This window comes from Bubalus kerabau, chromosome 7, assembly GCF_029407905.1.
Source record: "Bubalus kerabau isolate K-KA32 ecotype Philippines breed swamp buffalo chromosome 7, PCC_UOA_SB_1v2, whole genome shotgun sequence".
NCBI classification, from domain to species: Eukaryota; Metazoa; Chordata; class Mammalia; order Artiodactyla; family Bovidae; genus Bubalus; species Bubalus kerabau.
In genome coordinates this window covers 97,218,796-97,233,094 of record NC_073630.1, presented here as the reverse complement: position 1 = coordinate 97,233,094, position 14,299 = coordinate 97,218,796, and the positions used below count along the sequence as shown (strand labels likewise).

Here is a 14,299-nt window from a genome sequence, read left to right as displayed (position 1 = left end):
GCAGAAACTTTTATAACAACTCCTGACAATATTCGGGCTCTAAGTAAATTGCTTCTCCCTCTAATGCATCTGCCTCTTGCTTTCATTAACTGCGGTAATATTCTAATCACTCTATGCTGCAGTCTCAGAGAAAGGCAGAGGGAGAGTTCCAGAAAGCAGTTGTTTTTTGCTTCTTTACAGCAAAGCACTTGAGGTGAAAAGGTCTGTAAAATCAACTCTCAGTGGCACACACTCAAGAACTCCAACCTTTTAAAATGTTCCTTATAGAGGAGAAGGAGTTTTGTGGGTGTGTGAGAAGGAGCACCTAAAACAATCTCACAGGGCTCCCAGGCCCGAGTTCAGAGACAAGGCTTCGGCAGAATCGAAAAAGGAACAGATTGTGGGAAGGCGGAAATGTTGCCAGAGATACCGGATGAATGACAGGAAACACATCAATCAACACACTTAAACTCAAGTGAGCTTGGACACAATTGGTGGCTGCGCTCAGTCTCCCAATGCAATCTTGGGCAACTCAATTAACCTCTTTCTCCCACATCCCCCTCACTACTATATTGAGCACAACAATCTACCTTGAGCAGAGAGGGCTCAGGATTTCATAATAAATGTGAGTAGAGAGTTCTATGTGTGATACCTCACAGTACTGTGTGAATTAGCATAAAGTCACAAGGCTACCCAGGCCTCTAGAGGTCAATCCAGCCCTTTCACATGGGACCACAATTAAACCATTCCAGAGGGATTAGATTCTAATCCTTTGTAAAAGGTGTCTGTATAAAGGGATTCTAAGAACATTCCCCTCGGTCAAGGATGCTTTCTTAAACTTAGGTTGTCTCAACCCTGCAACACTGTAATTCTGCGAGTTTGCCCCTTCGGGGACCATATTAGAACAGCTTCTTGGTGAATAGCATGGATTCACCAACTGGAGTCTGGCTGACTCAGGTTCCCACTGGACTCTACTTGGTGCCGGCTACCTGATACTGAGCAAGTTACAGCCTTAATTTCCTCCTGCCTGTTTCTCTTCTAAAGTAGTTGTCCCACTCACCCCATAAAGCTGGTATCAGGACCAAGTGAAAAAAGAGAACAAGTAAGGTGCTTCTTACAGTGTCTGCATCAAGACTGAGCACCAAATTCACAGGAATATTATTTTCGGGCTGAATAACCCTGGTTGCCTGCATTCGTGCTCTGTCGTGTCCTGTTCTTCATGATTCCATGGACTGTAGACAGCCAGGCTCCTCTGTCCATGGGATTTTCCAGGAAAGAATACTGGAATAGGTTGCCATTTCCTCCTCCAGGGGATCTTCCTGACCTTAGAGATCGAACCTGCACCTCCTGTGTCTCCTGCATTGGCAGGCAGATTCTTTACCACTGTGCCACCTGAGATGCCCTGGTTACTCTCATTTTTATTGACAATTTATCTTTAAAAATGGTCATCATTTTTGTTTATCTCTTCTGATCCCTCTCTAAATTCCCTAATTTTCTTTTTCAATGAAGTGATCAAAATTATAGAAAGAAACTAACCATGGTGAACAGCCTAGACAAGTTTCTTCTTTGTTTACTTCACTTCTTCTTTAGGATCAGAAGTGAAGGCTGTGTGGTGTGTGGCTTGGAAATGCATTGGGGCTCTTTTTCTACAATTAATTTTTATTGGAGTATAGTTGCTTTGGCTTCCCAGGTGGCTCAGTGGTAAAGAATCCGCCTGCCAATGCAAGAGCTGTGGACTCGATCCCTGGTCTGGGAAGATCTCCTTGAGAAGAAAATGGCAATCCACTCTAGTATTCTTGCCTGGGAAATCCCATTCACAGAGGAATCTTGCAGGCTACTGTCCACAGGGTTGCAAAAAGTCAGACACAACTTAGCGACTGAAACAATAACAAAATAGTTGCTTTAGAATGTTCTGATAGTTTCTATAGTATAGCAAAGTGAATCAGCTGTATATAGACATATATCTCTTCTTTTTTATATTTTCTTCCCATTTATTTCCCCATAGAGCATGAGTAGAGTTCCCTAAGCTACACAGTAGGCTCTCATCAGGTTATCTATTTTAAACAGGGTATCAACAGTATATGTATGTCAATCACAATCTCCCCATTCATCCCACTCCCTCCTTTACCTCTTGGTGTCTGTATGCTGAATCTAGAAAAATGGTATAAATGATCTTATTTGCAAAACAGAAAGAGAGGATTTGGAGCTCTTAGCAGCAAAGACTCCCATATTTTGTAAGTGGTTGTGGAAACAGAGTCGCAAGAGTTTAAGGAACCATGGGAAGTTTGCACAATGCATACATGGGTGGAAACCAGTGTTTGGGGGAATAGAGGCCCTCTCCCAATTTCAGACACCATGTAAACACCCTGTAGCCTGGTGCATCCCAGGGAGCAGGGGGTGACCCTTATAATGTCCCCGAATACATGAGCACATGGACTGAGATTTATACCAAGTGATCATGAGGGCTTTACAAGTTACCAAGCACTTTCATGCTCTGTACCTCCTTTGATCCTGGCAAAAAGCATGTGTGAAAGTCAATTATCCCTATTCTAATACTGCAGATGCGAAGGCTCTGAGAGCTTAAGTATCTGGCCTGGGGTATCTGTATTCCAATTCCATATACTCTCTACTATGCCACATCACTCACCGTGTCCAAAGCCTTTTAACCTAACCTTGAAATCCAGCGTTTCCATGTGAGTATATATTCCAGTGTAACAGTGAAGCCATTTTAATAAGTGGGCTTGTCAAATACACCCCTGAATCTGCAGTATGCTTACAATTATGGTGTAAAAATAAAAATTCAAAGCTATGCACAGGGGGGGAAAAGACTCAGATATATTATAGCAAAAGAAAAGGCAACTGGGTTTATGCAGGTAGATAGTAGAGAGATTATTTTTCTACTTTTTTCTGCATTCAAAATTCCCCTTAATGAACATATGTTCATAATGAAAAATATAAGTAGTGGATTTTCCCCCAAGTAGCCCAAGAGTCAAAAAATTCATCCAATAGCAAGAAAGGTTCTTGTAGGAGCAGAGAGGGGCCTCCCCTGCCTCCTAGGAAATTGGGCTTTCCTGGTGGCTCAAATGGTAAAAAATCTACCTGCAATGTAGGATACCTGGCTTCAATCCCTTGGTTGGGAAGATTCCCTGGAAAAGAGAATGACTATCCAGTCGAGAATTCTTGTCTGGGAAATCCCATGGACAGGGGTGTCTGGTGGGCTACGATTCACGGGGAAACGAAGCATCAGACGCAGCTGAACCACTACACACACATGCACCCCTTCATCTCATCTTCAGCCACTTAGAGATGACCCAGCTCTGAGTCACACCATTCCGAATGGCATCAATTTTCTGTAGGCAATACACCAAAGCAAGGGCAGGAATCACTTCTAAATTTTGACAGAAGTCCAGATTTTGTCCTGAAGAGATCAACTTATATTCAGAGTAGCAAATTAAAACAAATAAATAGAATTCTACAATGAGCTCTGTGTCTGTCTCAGCTACTCATCCTGTCTCTGAACGAATCCCCACCTGGAATTTCTGAGAGTGTGACTCTGAGGACAGTGGAGTAAAAGGAACTAACTCTTTAAGATCACCTGTTATTCACCAAAGGAAGGGCGATGTCAGTGGGACCATTCTCTCACATGTCAGTCTTCCATCCAGAAACACTCAGAAACTATTGTGGCGGGAAAACAAAGCACTTCTGGCTTGGGTCCCACCTCACAGGATCCCTCAAGAGGTAAGCCTGGAAGCTACCTAAACATTTCCTCCAATCAGGCTTACTCACCTTCACACAGTCCAGTGATCTCCAAGTAAAACTGGGCTCTGCACCGGGACAGACACTCGCCCGAGGTGACGTTTGCGCCCGACAGTGGCTCAAACTGCAGTCCGTCCTCTGGCTTCCTGCACTGGGTGCAGTGGGAGTGTGCTGGACCCACACAGGTCAAGCAAGAGGAATGACAGGCTGCCAAGGGGAACAGAATGCAGGAGTCAGCCCGAGGATCAGATAAGCATTGCAACCGAGGGGAGTCCCTAAGGAAGTCCGATTCACTCAGAAAAGTTCACCAGATACAACCTTGCAGATAACTGTTTTCCCAGCGTTCTCCACAAAGCCCAGGGGGATAATAACAATATCTGTGAGAGGCCAAATGAGGGTGATGCTAACTAGCCATGTCTCTCAGGTCCTGGAAGAGCTGCCAGGCTAGATCACGGAGGGAAGACAAAAGCAAACTGGACAATATTGGCTTGGTTTTCCAGAGAGTCACATACAGAGGAGGATGATATAATCTCAAGTTTTTAATGGAAGCTTTTAAGAAGCATTCCTATAAAGGCTGTTACTCTATTATGTGCAAAACTGGTAGTTGTGTTACGGTCCATTACAGCATCCATCACCCACTACAGAGGGGTCCAGAAATTCTAACAAAATTCTGTTAGAATTTATGTGAGGAAAGGCTGCTTTTCTAGACAAGGAAGAGGCCCCTTTACAGCAGCAACAAACACCTGACCAATCCATCATGGTTTCTGGTTTTCCTTGGCTGCTGGCGAGAATCAGAGCCAGAGTACTCAAAATCTCTCCTGCCCACGCTCTGATATAATGGTCGCTCCCATCTTTTCAAAGATTCTCTGAATTGTCTTTTTCGGGATATTTATAGCAGCTGCCCTGTTTTAAATACTTTTTTTTTCCCCCTTGTAACTATCCTTCACAACTTTTCCAAGGTGCCCTACGTATAAATAAACATAAATTAACTTCGCTTAATTAAAATGTTTGCTCCCAACGTTCCAGTTTCAAAAGGCTCAAAGGAGATTGCCCTCCCTATGACCCGAGAGCCTTTCCGGCAAATAGCTATGGAAGATTTTCCATTTTATTCAGCCCAGAGGCATTGCTGGTAACTCTCAGTTTGCTCAGCAGCATCATTAACAAAAAGAAGTTCTTCAGGGAAAAACAAAATGAGGACTAAGAAAAACATTAGTAATGCTCAGAGGATTGGAAAGAGAGGAAAGAAGAACTGGGTTCGTTTTAATGCACAGGAAAGGGAATAACATTCCCCTCAAGGATGACCAGAAAGACAGTGGCCCATTGAGTGTCATGACAAATATTCAAATGTGATTTTTCAGATTCTCCCTTTGATAATGAAAAAAAAAAAAGTTAATAATACAGGCATAACAACATGGGATACACTAGAAGAAGAGCTGCCCCACAAAGTAACTTATCTCTATGTCCTTGTGATGGGAAAGTTTATCAGGAATGATGATAAGGGACTTCTCTGGTAATCCAGGGGTTAAGAATCCACTTTCCAATGCAGAGGATGGGACTTAAATCCCTGGTCCTGGAACTTAAATTGCACACGCCCTGGGCCAACTAAATCCCTATGCCACAACTACTGAGCCCGCAAGCCTGAATCTGCAACGGAGTCCCAGCAGAGCAAATAAATAAATAAATGATGATGACACCAACAATACCTTTGCAGACACCATGGTCAGGGTAGAAGCCCTCTCCACAGTTGGGCAGACAGTGGCCTTGGCGCAGGGCCTGGGGGTGGATGCAGGTGGTGCAGTGAGAGGCCGTGGGTCCTGAGCAGCTGGCACATGAGTTGTGACAAACTGAGGAAGAAAGGAAACAATGGGAGCAGGGCAACTAGAGAGTCCACTCCTTGGCCGGCCTCCTCATGTGCGAAGATGCCCGCTTTTCTAGCCTCAATCCCCCTCACGTGTTGCACCAAACCAAGGGGCATATGTGTTCGGAGGTGGTTATGTTACCAGCACCGCTCACACTGCAACTCTGCCCATCTTTCATCCACGTTCTATTATTTATTAGCTACCCTTTATTTGGGCTTCCCAAGTGGCACAGGGGTTAAGGGGATGCAGTCCAGGAGATGCAAGAGACCTGGGTTCAATCCCTGGGTTGGGAAGATCCCCTGGAGGAGGAAGTGGCAACCCATTCCAGGATTCTTGCCTGAAAAACTCCATGGACAGAAGAGCCTGGTGGGCTACAGTAGATGGGGTCGCAAAGAGTTGGCCACGACTAACTCAACACAAATCCTTTATTTAGTGTTTGTATTGTGTTTTATATATATTGCCACTTTTAATCTTCATAGCAATGTTAATGCAGTAGGTAGTATTAACCTCATTTTACAGATGAGAAAACCAAGGTCATGGAAAGTTAAAAAATTTACTCAAGGTCACAAAGCTAGTTAGTAGCAGAGCTGGAATTTAGCCCGAGGTCTGTCTGAACCTAAGACTCCCCCGGTGAATAGGGAAGAGGAGAAAGTTCACGGATCTGGGTGTTGGGACCCCTGGCATTTTTGAAGGGCCTGTCCCCTAGCTTATGCCCTTAGCCAAGACTGGGTCTTTCCAGGCCTAGTTTCCTTGACATATGCATGGTAAGACGTTGGGTTAAATGGTCATTTAACACACTTACAGTTGGACATTCTAGGAGTCTAAGTAAAAATTATGTTAAAGGATTTGACCACTACATATGCAGCGTCAGGCATGCCTCTCTCCTGCTTTGGTCCTGGCTAGTAACAATGGGACACTGACTCCAAGAGGCAGATGGCACCACGCTGCTCTAATTAACAGGAGTGAACCCTGGAAGAAGGTTCTGGAGGACCATGGTCAGGAGCTGGGAGAGGGGAGTGTGGAGACGGAGGAGATCTCTGGGGACAGAATACTGAGGACAAGAGATAAAGAGTGGATGAGTAAAGAGGCTGACAAACAAACAGGAGGCTGATGATTCAAGGCGGTAGGACAGGTCTAAATATCCTCCCCAAACAGACACTAGAAGTGGAAGTAAGAATACACATGCTTGTTTCAGAGAAGAAGGGCCATCAGGGTGTCTGAGGCAGCAGTAAGTTCCCATCTCAAACGGGAATGTATCCTAGTTTAAGATGTATAAGTCTGAAAAAAAATACTATATAAATAGCACATAAAACCAAATTTTCGATAGATACACACTTTGGCTTTATGAGCTATCAAACTTGGTTTGCTTTTTTATTTTCCTGGTGTGCTGTAATTGCCAACATATGTGTTTACAAATGCCATCTAAAGAATGATGCTCTCCTACCTACAGCCTGAGCGAGTAATGGTTGACAAGTACAAGTGTGAACATTTTAGAGGTTTTCTTGGCATTTCAAAATGATCCCATGATCTTTAATGATGATTGGCATGTGTAAGCCCCTTATTTAATCACATTACTCCCCCAGCATCCACCCATATTTTCCACCCTCATAACAGATATATTTTCCTTTTAATTTGCCATTTACTTACCATGCACACAAACTTCCAAGTGAGTAGCATACAGCATTGAGTGTAATCAAACGTGTTAATTACTTTTTTGGTGATGAGGAGGATGATGATAACAGTTACCCATGTAACTTACCTTTACATCTCCCAGTGGCATCAGCATAGTACCCACCAGGGCATTCAGAAATGCATTTCCCATCATGCAACACGGTCTTCTCCACACAGGTAAGACATCTGGGACTACTGGGGCCGCAACTCTTACAGGATTGATCACAAGCTAAAGGGAAAGAAAACCCATCAGAGGAAATCAATAATGAACAAAGGGAGCAAAGGAAGTCTGTTCCTTCAACGTCCACAGTTGGCATCAACATAGTAATCACATTTCTGGCTGCTCAGCTGAGGTCTGTTTCCTTGATTCAAAATGTTCTGTATTCACAGTTGAAGGAGAACTCAATAAGTATTCACTGAACTAAGCATAACAAATATTCTGAGGCTCACCTACCAGTGTGTCCAATTTAATATGGGATTTAAAGTCAAAACGGCTTTGGCAGTAGGGTTCCCAGATTTAACAAATAAAATACCAGATGCTCAGTTAAATTTGAATTTCAAGATAAATAAAAAATAAGTTTTTAAGTTTGTCCAAAATAGTTCATCCTATATTTCATCTGACAACCCTAGTTGGAGAGAGAATTCAGAGTTCTACTAAGCAAGGCCATGCTACAAAACTTCGGTTGAAATTGCTGAGCTTCATACAATCTTCTAAAATCTACTCGTTCACTTATTCATTCAGTGAGCCCTGAACACATTTCTTAAACTCTGCGTCAAGTACTGTGCCAGGTAGTAGAGACACAAAATCCAAATCAATTTGGTCTCAGCTTTAAGGGACTTGTTAAGTCTACCAGAGGGAAATAAACATATGCAATATTAGGAATACTAAATGTATTGCTCAGATTAGTCTGCATAAGCATCATAAAAATTTCAACAAAATGTGTGTGGGGTAAGAAGTATGAAAGGTGAGGAAAGGATTCATGGAAGAAATGACGCTTGAGCGCTGTCTTAGATATCGAGTCAAAGCATGCCAAGCTGATGGGAATATACTCTCAGCTGAAGCAGCGAAGCAAGTATAGGCCTAGAACCTGGGAAACCCATGAACTGCAGGACACCAGGCTTTCCTGTCCTTCACCATCTCCTGGAGTTTGCTCAGGGAAAGGCTTGGAAACAGCAGTTCTGTTTTTTTGGCTGGAAAAGTGGGAAGGGCGAGATTACAGAAACCTGTCGACCAGACTCCAAAGTCTAGATGCTCATCTTAGGAAAGCTTTCAGGAGCCTCTCTCTACACAATTTTTGGGTTTCCCTGGTGGCTCAGATGGTAAGAATCTGCCTGCAATGCAGACTGGGTTCGATTGCGTTGGGAAGATCCCCTGGAGGAAATGACAACCCACTCTAGTATTCTTGCCTAGAGAATCTCATGGACAGAGAAGCCTGGCAGGCTACTATCCATGGGGTCACAAAAAGGCAGACATGACTGAGTGACTAACACTGTCACACTCACTATAATTTTTAACACAGTAAAAATATGGCTGTTTGTATTTAAGCAGGATCACTTTGGCTTCAGCTGGAAGGCAGTTTGGAGGGATGAGGAGGAGAGTTGGGGACCAAGTTGGCAAACTATGGAAATGCTCGGGGAACAAGATGACTGGGAGCTGCATCAAGTCTGTGAATGAGGTGATAGATTTAAGAGCTGTGTAGGTAGAAGTGTCTCAGATGGCTGCCAGGGGCCTAGTACAGGGAATGAGTGATGCTCCTCGAGGAACAAAAGAAAAAGAGTAGGTGTGGGGGTTCATCTGGGACACGTGCAGTCCAGTAAACAGCCTGACTGACAGTTCTGAGACTCAGGGGAGGGCCTTGGGGGTCATCACATACAGGTGTGGTTGTTGAAATCAGAAACAAGTTGATTTATTCAGTAAAGGGATTCCCCAGGTGGCACTTGAAGAAGGAAATGGCAACCCACTGCAGTATTCTTACCTAGAGAATCCCGTGGACAGAGGAGCTTGGTGGACTGCTGTCCATGGGGTCGCACAGTCGGACATGACTGAAGCGACTTAGCATGCGTGCATGCATTGGAGAAGGAAATGGCAACCCACTCCAGTATTCTTGCCTGGAGAATCCCAGGGGCAGAGGAGCCTGGTGGGCTGCTGTCTATGGGGTCGCACAGAGTCGGACACGACTGAAGCGACTTAGCAGCAGCAGCAGCAGGTGGCACTAGTGGTAAATCCACCTGCCAATGCAGAAGACTTAAGACACACAGGTTCGATCCCTGGGTGGGAAAGATGCCCTGGAGAAGGGTACCGCAAGCCACTCCAGTATTCTTGCCTGGAGGGCTATGGTCCACGGACATGACAGGATTGGACATGACTGAAACGACTTAGCACGCAAACATGCGAAAGAAGATGTATTGTTTCTCCAGCACTGTAAAAGCCCAAGGCAAATACAGACCCCAGGAGAGGTTTTTAAAAAGAGAAGAGTTTGAATAATTGCCAAAAGCATATCTAGGAGAAAGAAGGGAGATATATTCAAAAGTACAGATGGAGAGATTGGCCTTGAACAGAACAAACTCCTTTGCTGAACAGAAAACAAAGTTGAGGGTAAATGCAGTAGCAGGTAAGTCTATGACTCAAACACACTCATGGCTAAATTCTTTAAAAACAAGCCAAACACATTTCTTCTCACTAACAGAGAACCGATGATTCAGGAACAGAGAACAACTGAGAGATTTATTCTGTCTGTTCTCTTAATCCACCTACACCATCCTAACTTCCTGAAAAACATTTAAAGAATTTGAGGAAAAATATGGCAATTGATGGAGTCAAATAAAGGATAAAAGGAAAGATATACCCATTTGAATGCAGAGTTCCAAAGAATAGCAAGGAGAGATAAGAAGGCCTTCCGCAGTGATCAATGCAAAGAAATAGAGGAAAACAATAAAATGGGAAACACTAGAGGTCTCTTCAAGAAAATTAGAGATACCAAGGGAACATTTCATGCAAAGATAGGCTCAATAAAGGACAGAAATGCTACGGACCTAACAGAAGCAGAAGATATTAAGAAGAGATGGCAAGAATACACAAAAGAACTGTACAAAAAAGATCTTCACGACCCAGATAATCATGATGGTATGATCACTCACCTAGAGCCAGACTTCCTACAATGTGAGGTCAACTGGGCCTTGGGAAGCATCACTACAAACAAAGGTAGTGGAGGTGAAGGAATTCCAGTTGAGCTATTTCAAATCCTGAAAGACGATGCTGTGAAAGTGTGGCACTCAATATGCCAGCAAATTTGGAAAACTCAGCAGTGGCCACAGGACTGGAAAAGATCAGTTTTCATTCCAATCCCAAAGAAAGGCAATGCCAAAGAACACTCAAACGACCGCACAATGCACTCATCTCACATACTAGTAAAGTAATGCTCAAAATTCTCCAAGCCAGGCTTCAGCAATACGTGAACCGTGAACTTCCAGATGTTCAAGCTGGTTTAAGAAAAGGCAGAGGAACCAGAGATCAAATTGCCAACATGTGCTGGATCATGAAAAAAGCAAGAGAGATCCAAAAAAACATCTATTTCTGCTTTATTGACTATGCCAAAGTATTTGGCTGTGTGGATAACTATAAACTGTGGAAAATTCTGAAAGAGATGGGAATACCAGACCACCTGATCTGCCTCTTGAGAAACCTGTATACAGGTCAAGAAGCAACAGTTAGAACTGGACGTGGAACAACAGACTGGTTCCAAATAGGAAAAGGAGTACGTCAAGGCAGTATATTGTCACCCTGCTTATTTAACTTATATGCAGAGTACATCATGAGAAATGCTGGGCTGAAAGAAACACAAGCTGGAATCAAGATTGCCGGGAGAAATATCAGTAACCTCAGATATGCAGATGACACCACCCTTATGGCAGAAAGTGAAGAGGAACTAAAAAGCCTTTTGATGAAAGTGAAAGTGGAGAGTGAAAAAGTTGGCTTACAGCTCAACATTCAGAAAATGAAGATCATGGCATCTGGTCCCATAACTTCATGAGAAATAGATGGGGAAACAGTGGAAACAGGGGCTGACTTTATATTTTGCGGCTCCAAAATCACTACAGATGGTGACTGCAGCCATGAAATTAAAAGACGCTTACTCCTTGGAAGGAAAGTTATGACCAACCTAGATAGTATATTGAAAAGCAGACATATTACTTTGCCAACAAAGGTCCATCTAGTCAAGGCTATGGTTTTTCCAGTAGTCGTGTATGGATGTAAGAATTGGACTGTGAAGAAAGCTGGAAGAATTGATGCTTTTGAACTGTGGTGTTGGAGAAGACTCTTGAGAGTCCCTTGGACTGCAAGGAGATCCAACCAGTCCATTCTAAAGGAGATCAGTCCTGGGTGTTCATTGGAAGGACTGATGCTGAAGCTGAAACTCCAGTACTTTGGCCACCTCATGCGAAGAATTGACTCATTGGAAAAGACTCTGATGCTGGGAGGGATTGGGGGCAGGAGGAGAAGGGGACGACAGAGGATGAGATGGCTGGATGGCATCACTGACTCGATGGACGTGAGTCTGAGTGAACTCCGGGAGTTGGTGATGGACAGGGAGGCCTGGCGTGCTGCGCTTCATGGGGTCACAAAGAGTTAGACATGACTGAGCGACTAAACTGAACTGAAAGTTCATGAATACTTAACAAAAGTGAAAAGGGTGTGGTTACCACTGCTGTAGATAGCTGGAAGAACCATTGTGGGAGCAGTACATGAGGTGGACAACTTCTCCCACCTCACAACCAGATTCCATGGGCACTGGAGTCAGCGCAACTGTTACCCAACAGGGCATTTGAAGTAAAAGGGGCATTTAAACCAAACAGTATTGAGATGGATTGGCTTGTGAAACATAATGGCCAAAATGATACTAGTGATGGACAGTACAACTTCGTGGACTGCCATCTGATTGCGGCAAAGATGAAATAGTTCTTTCAAGGGTTGGAAATCGTGCCAAATGGAATAACTCTGACAATGGACTACCACGGGAGAAGCACAGGGGAGGCCTTCGTGCCTTTGCTTCAAAGAAAATAGCAGAAAATGCACTCAGGAAACACAAGGAAAGAATGAGGCCCAGGGCTATTGAGAACCTCAGAAGTAGCAGCAAGGAAATCAAAGGATTTTATGATCCACCAAGAAGTTTGCTGGGCCAACAACCAGGACCACATGATAGACCAATAGGAGGAAGAGGAAATTATTATGGAGCTGGGCATGGAAGCATGTATGACAGAATTCGATGAGAAGATGATGGGTATGATGGTGATTATGGAGGTTTTGATGACTATGGTGGCCACAGTGTTTATGGCTACGGAAATGATGCCTTTGATGACAGCATGAGTGATGGAAGAGGTATGGGAGGACATGGCTATGGGGGAGTTGGTGATACAAGTTCAGGTTTTCATGGTAGTCATTTTGTACATATGAGAGGACCACCTTTTCAGGCAACTGGAGATGACATTGCTAATTTCTTCTCACCACTAAATTTAATCCAAGTGCATACTGATATTGGAACTGATGGCAGGGCAACAGGAGAAGAAGACGTAGAGTTTGTGACACGTGAAGATGCAGTAGCTACCATGTCCAAAGAGAAGAATAACACACAACATCAATACATTGAATTCTTCATGAATTAAATTCCTGGAAGGTGGCTCAGGAATGGGAGGTTACGACAGAGATGGAATGGATAATCAAAGAGCCCACAGATCAGCTGTAAGGATGGGAATGGGGAACAATTACAGTGGAGGATACGGTACTCCTGATGGCTTGAGTCGTTCTGGCCTGGGTGGTGGAGGCAGTAGCAGTTACTATGGGCAAGGTGGCATGAGTCAAAGGTGACGGCATGGGATGTACTAAAAACATAACCACAGATAATAAAAGTCCTGCCAACATCATCTGGTCTACTAGACTTTCTTATAGGTTTTCTTTCTTTTGTATTTTAAGAATTTTATAATGACTGAAGGAATGTGTTTTCAAAATACTACTTAGTAAAGCAACAGATTGTGATGGGAAAATTTGTTTTCTGTAGGTTTTATTTCTTGTATGTGTGCGTGTGTGCTAAGTCACTTCAGTAGTGTCTGACTCTTTGCGACCCTACGGACTATATCCCACCAGACTCCCTGTCCATGGGATTCTCCAGGAAAGACTACTGGAGTGGGTTACCATGCCCTCCTCCAAAGGATCTTCCCAACCCAGAGATCAAACTAGTGATCTCCTATGTCTCCTGCACTGGCAGGTAGGTTCTTTACCACTAGTACCACCTGGGAAGCCATCTGTTGCATACTTTGACTTAAAAAATAAGTTTTTACGTACAAACCACTGATGCCGATACTTTTTATATACTAGCTACTCCTAAGAATGTGCTGCTTTCATAAGATTAAGGTTGATGTATTTTACTGTTAGCACTACAAGAAGTGAAAAATGAAATCGAAAGTCACTCAGTTGTGTCCGACTCAGTGACCCCATGGACTGTACAGTCCTTGGAATTCTCTAGGCCAGAATACTGGAATGGGTAGCCTTTCCCTTCTCTAGGGCATCTTCCCAACCCAGGGATTGAACCCAGGTCTCCCACTTGCAGGCGGATTCTCTACCAGCTGAGCCATTATGTTTTTAAAGATGTAAAACACATTACTTTTTAAAGATGTAAAACACAAATCCATGTCTTGAGAGTCTTACCATTGGATTTTGCATCTGATGTTTGGAGTTTTAGAGCCATTGCATTAAAAAATAATTATATGCAGCAAAGAAAAAGGTACTTTTTACTTTTAATCCCTTTAATCAATATGGCTTTTTTCCAAACTGGCTAATGGATCAAAATAAAACCTGTTGATGTGAATTCAGTTATTAAACTTGCTACTTGGTTTTTCTAGAAATGTTAGTAATGTAATAAATATCAAGGTGGGAGATAAGTAAAAAGGAAAGAAAGGGATAATTTGCCCAATCAGACACTGAGACATATTGCAAAGCAAAAGAAATTAAGGAATAAAACAAACAATGTGACAGTGGTATA

General features: G+C 43.3%; 1 protein-coding gene and 1 pseudogene across 1 annotated transcript in view; one reads left to right on the top strand and one right to left on the bottom strand.

Annotated features, from left to right (window-relative positions):
- Positions 1-14,299, bottom strand: part of FRAS1 (Fraser extracellular matrix complex subunit 1) — a 330,441-nt gene that overhangs the window by 240,701 nt on the left and 75,441 nt on the right. The window contains exons 15-17 of the mRNA XM_055587421.1: positions 7,354-7,494; positions 5,439-5,579; positions 3,766-3,942 (exon numbers count right to left, since the gene is read on the bottom strand). Of these exons, the coding sequence (XP_055443396.1) occupies positions 3,766-3,942; positions 5,439-5,579; positions 7,354-7,494 (459 nt within the window). The remainder of the gene's footprint in view (positions 1-3,765; positions 3,943-5,438; positions 5,580-7,353; positions 7,495-14,299) is intronic.
- LOC129657359 (heterogeneous nuclear ribonucleoprotein H3-like) lies at positions 8,909-12,926 on the top strand (annotated as a pseudogene).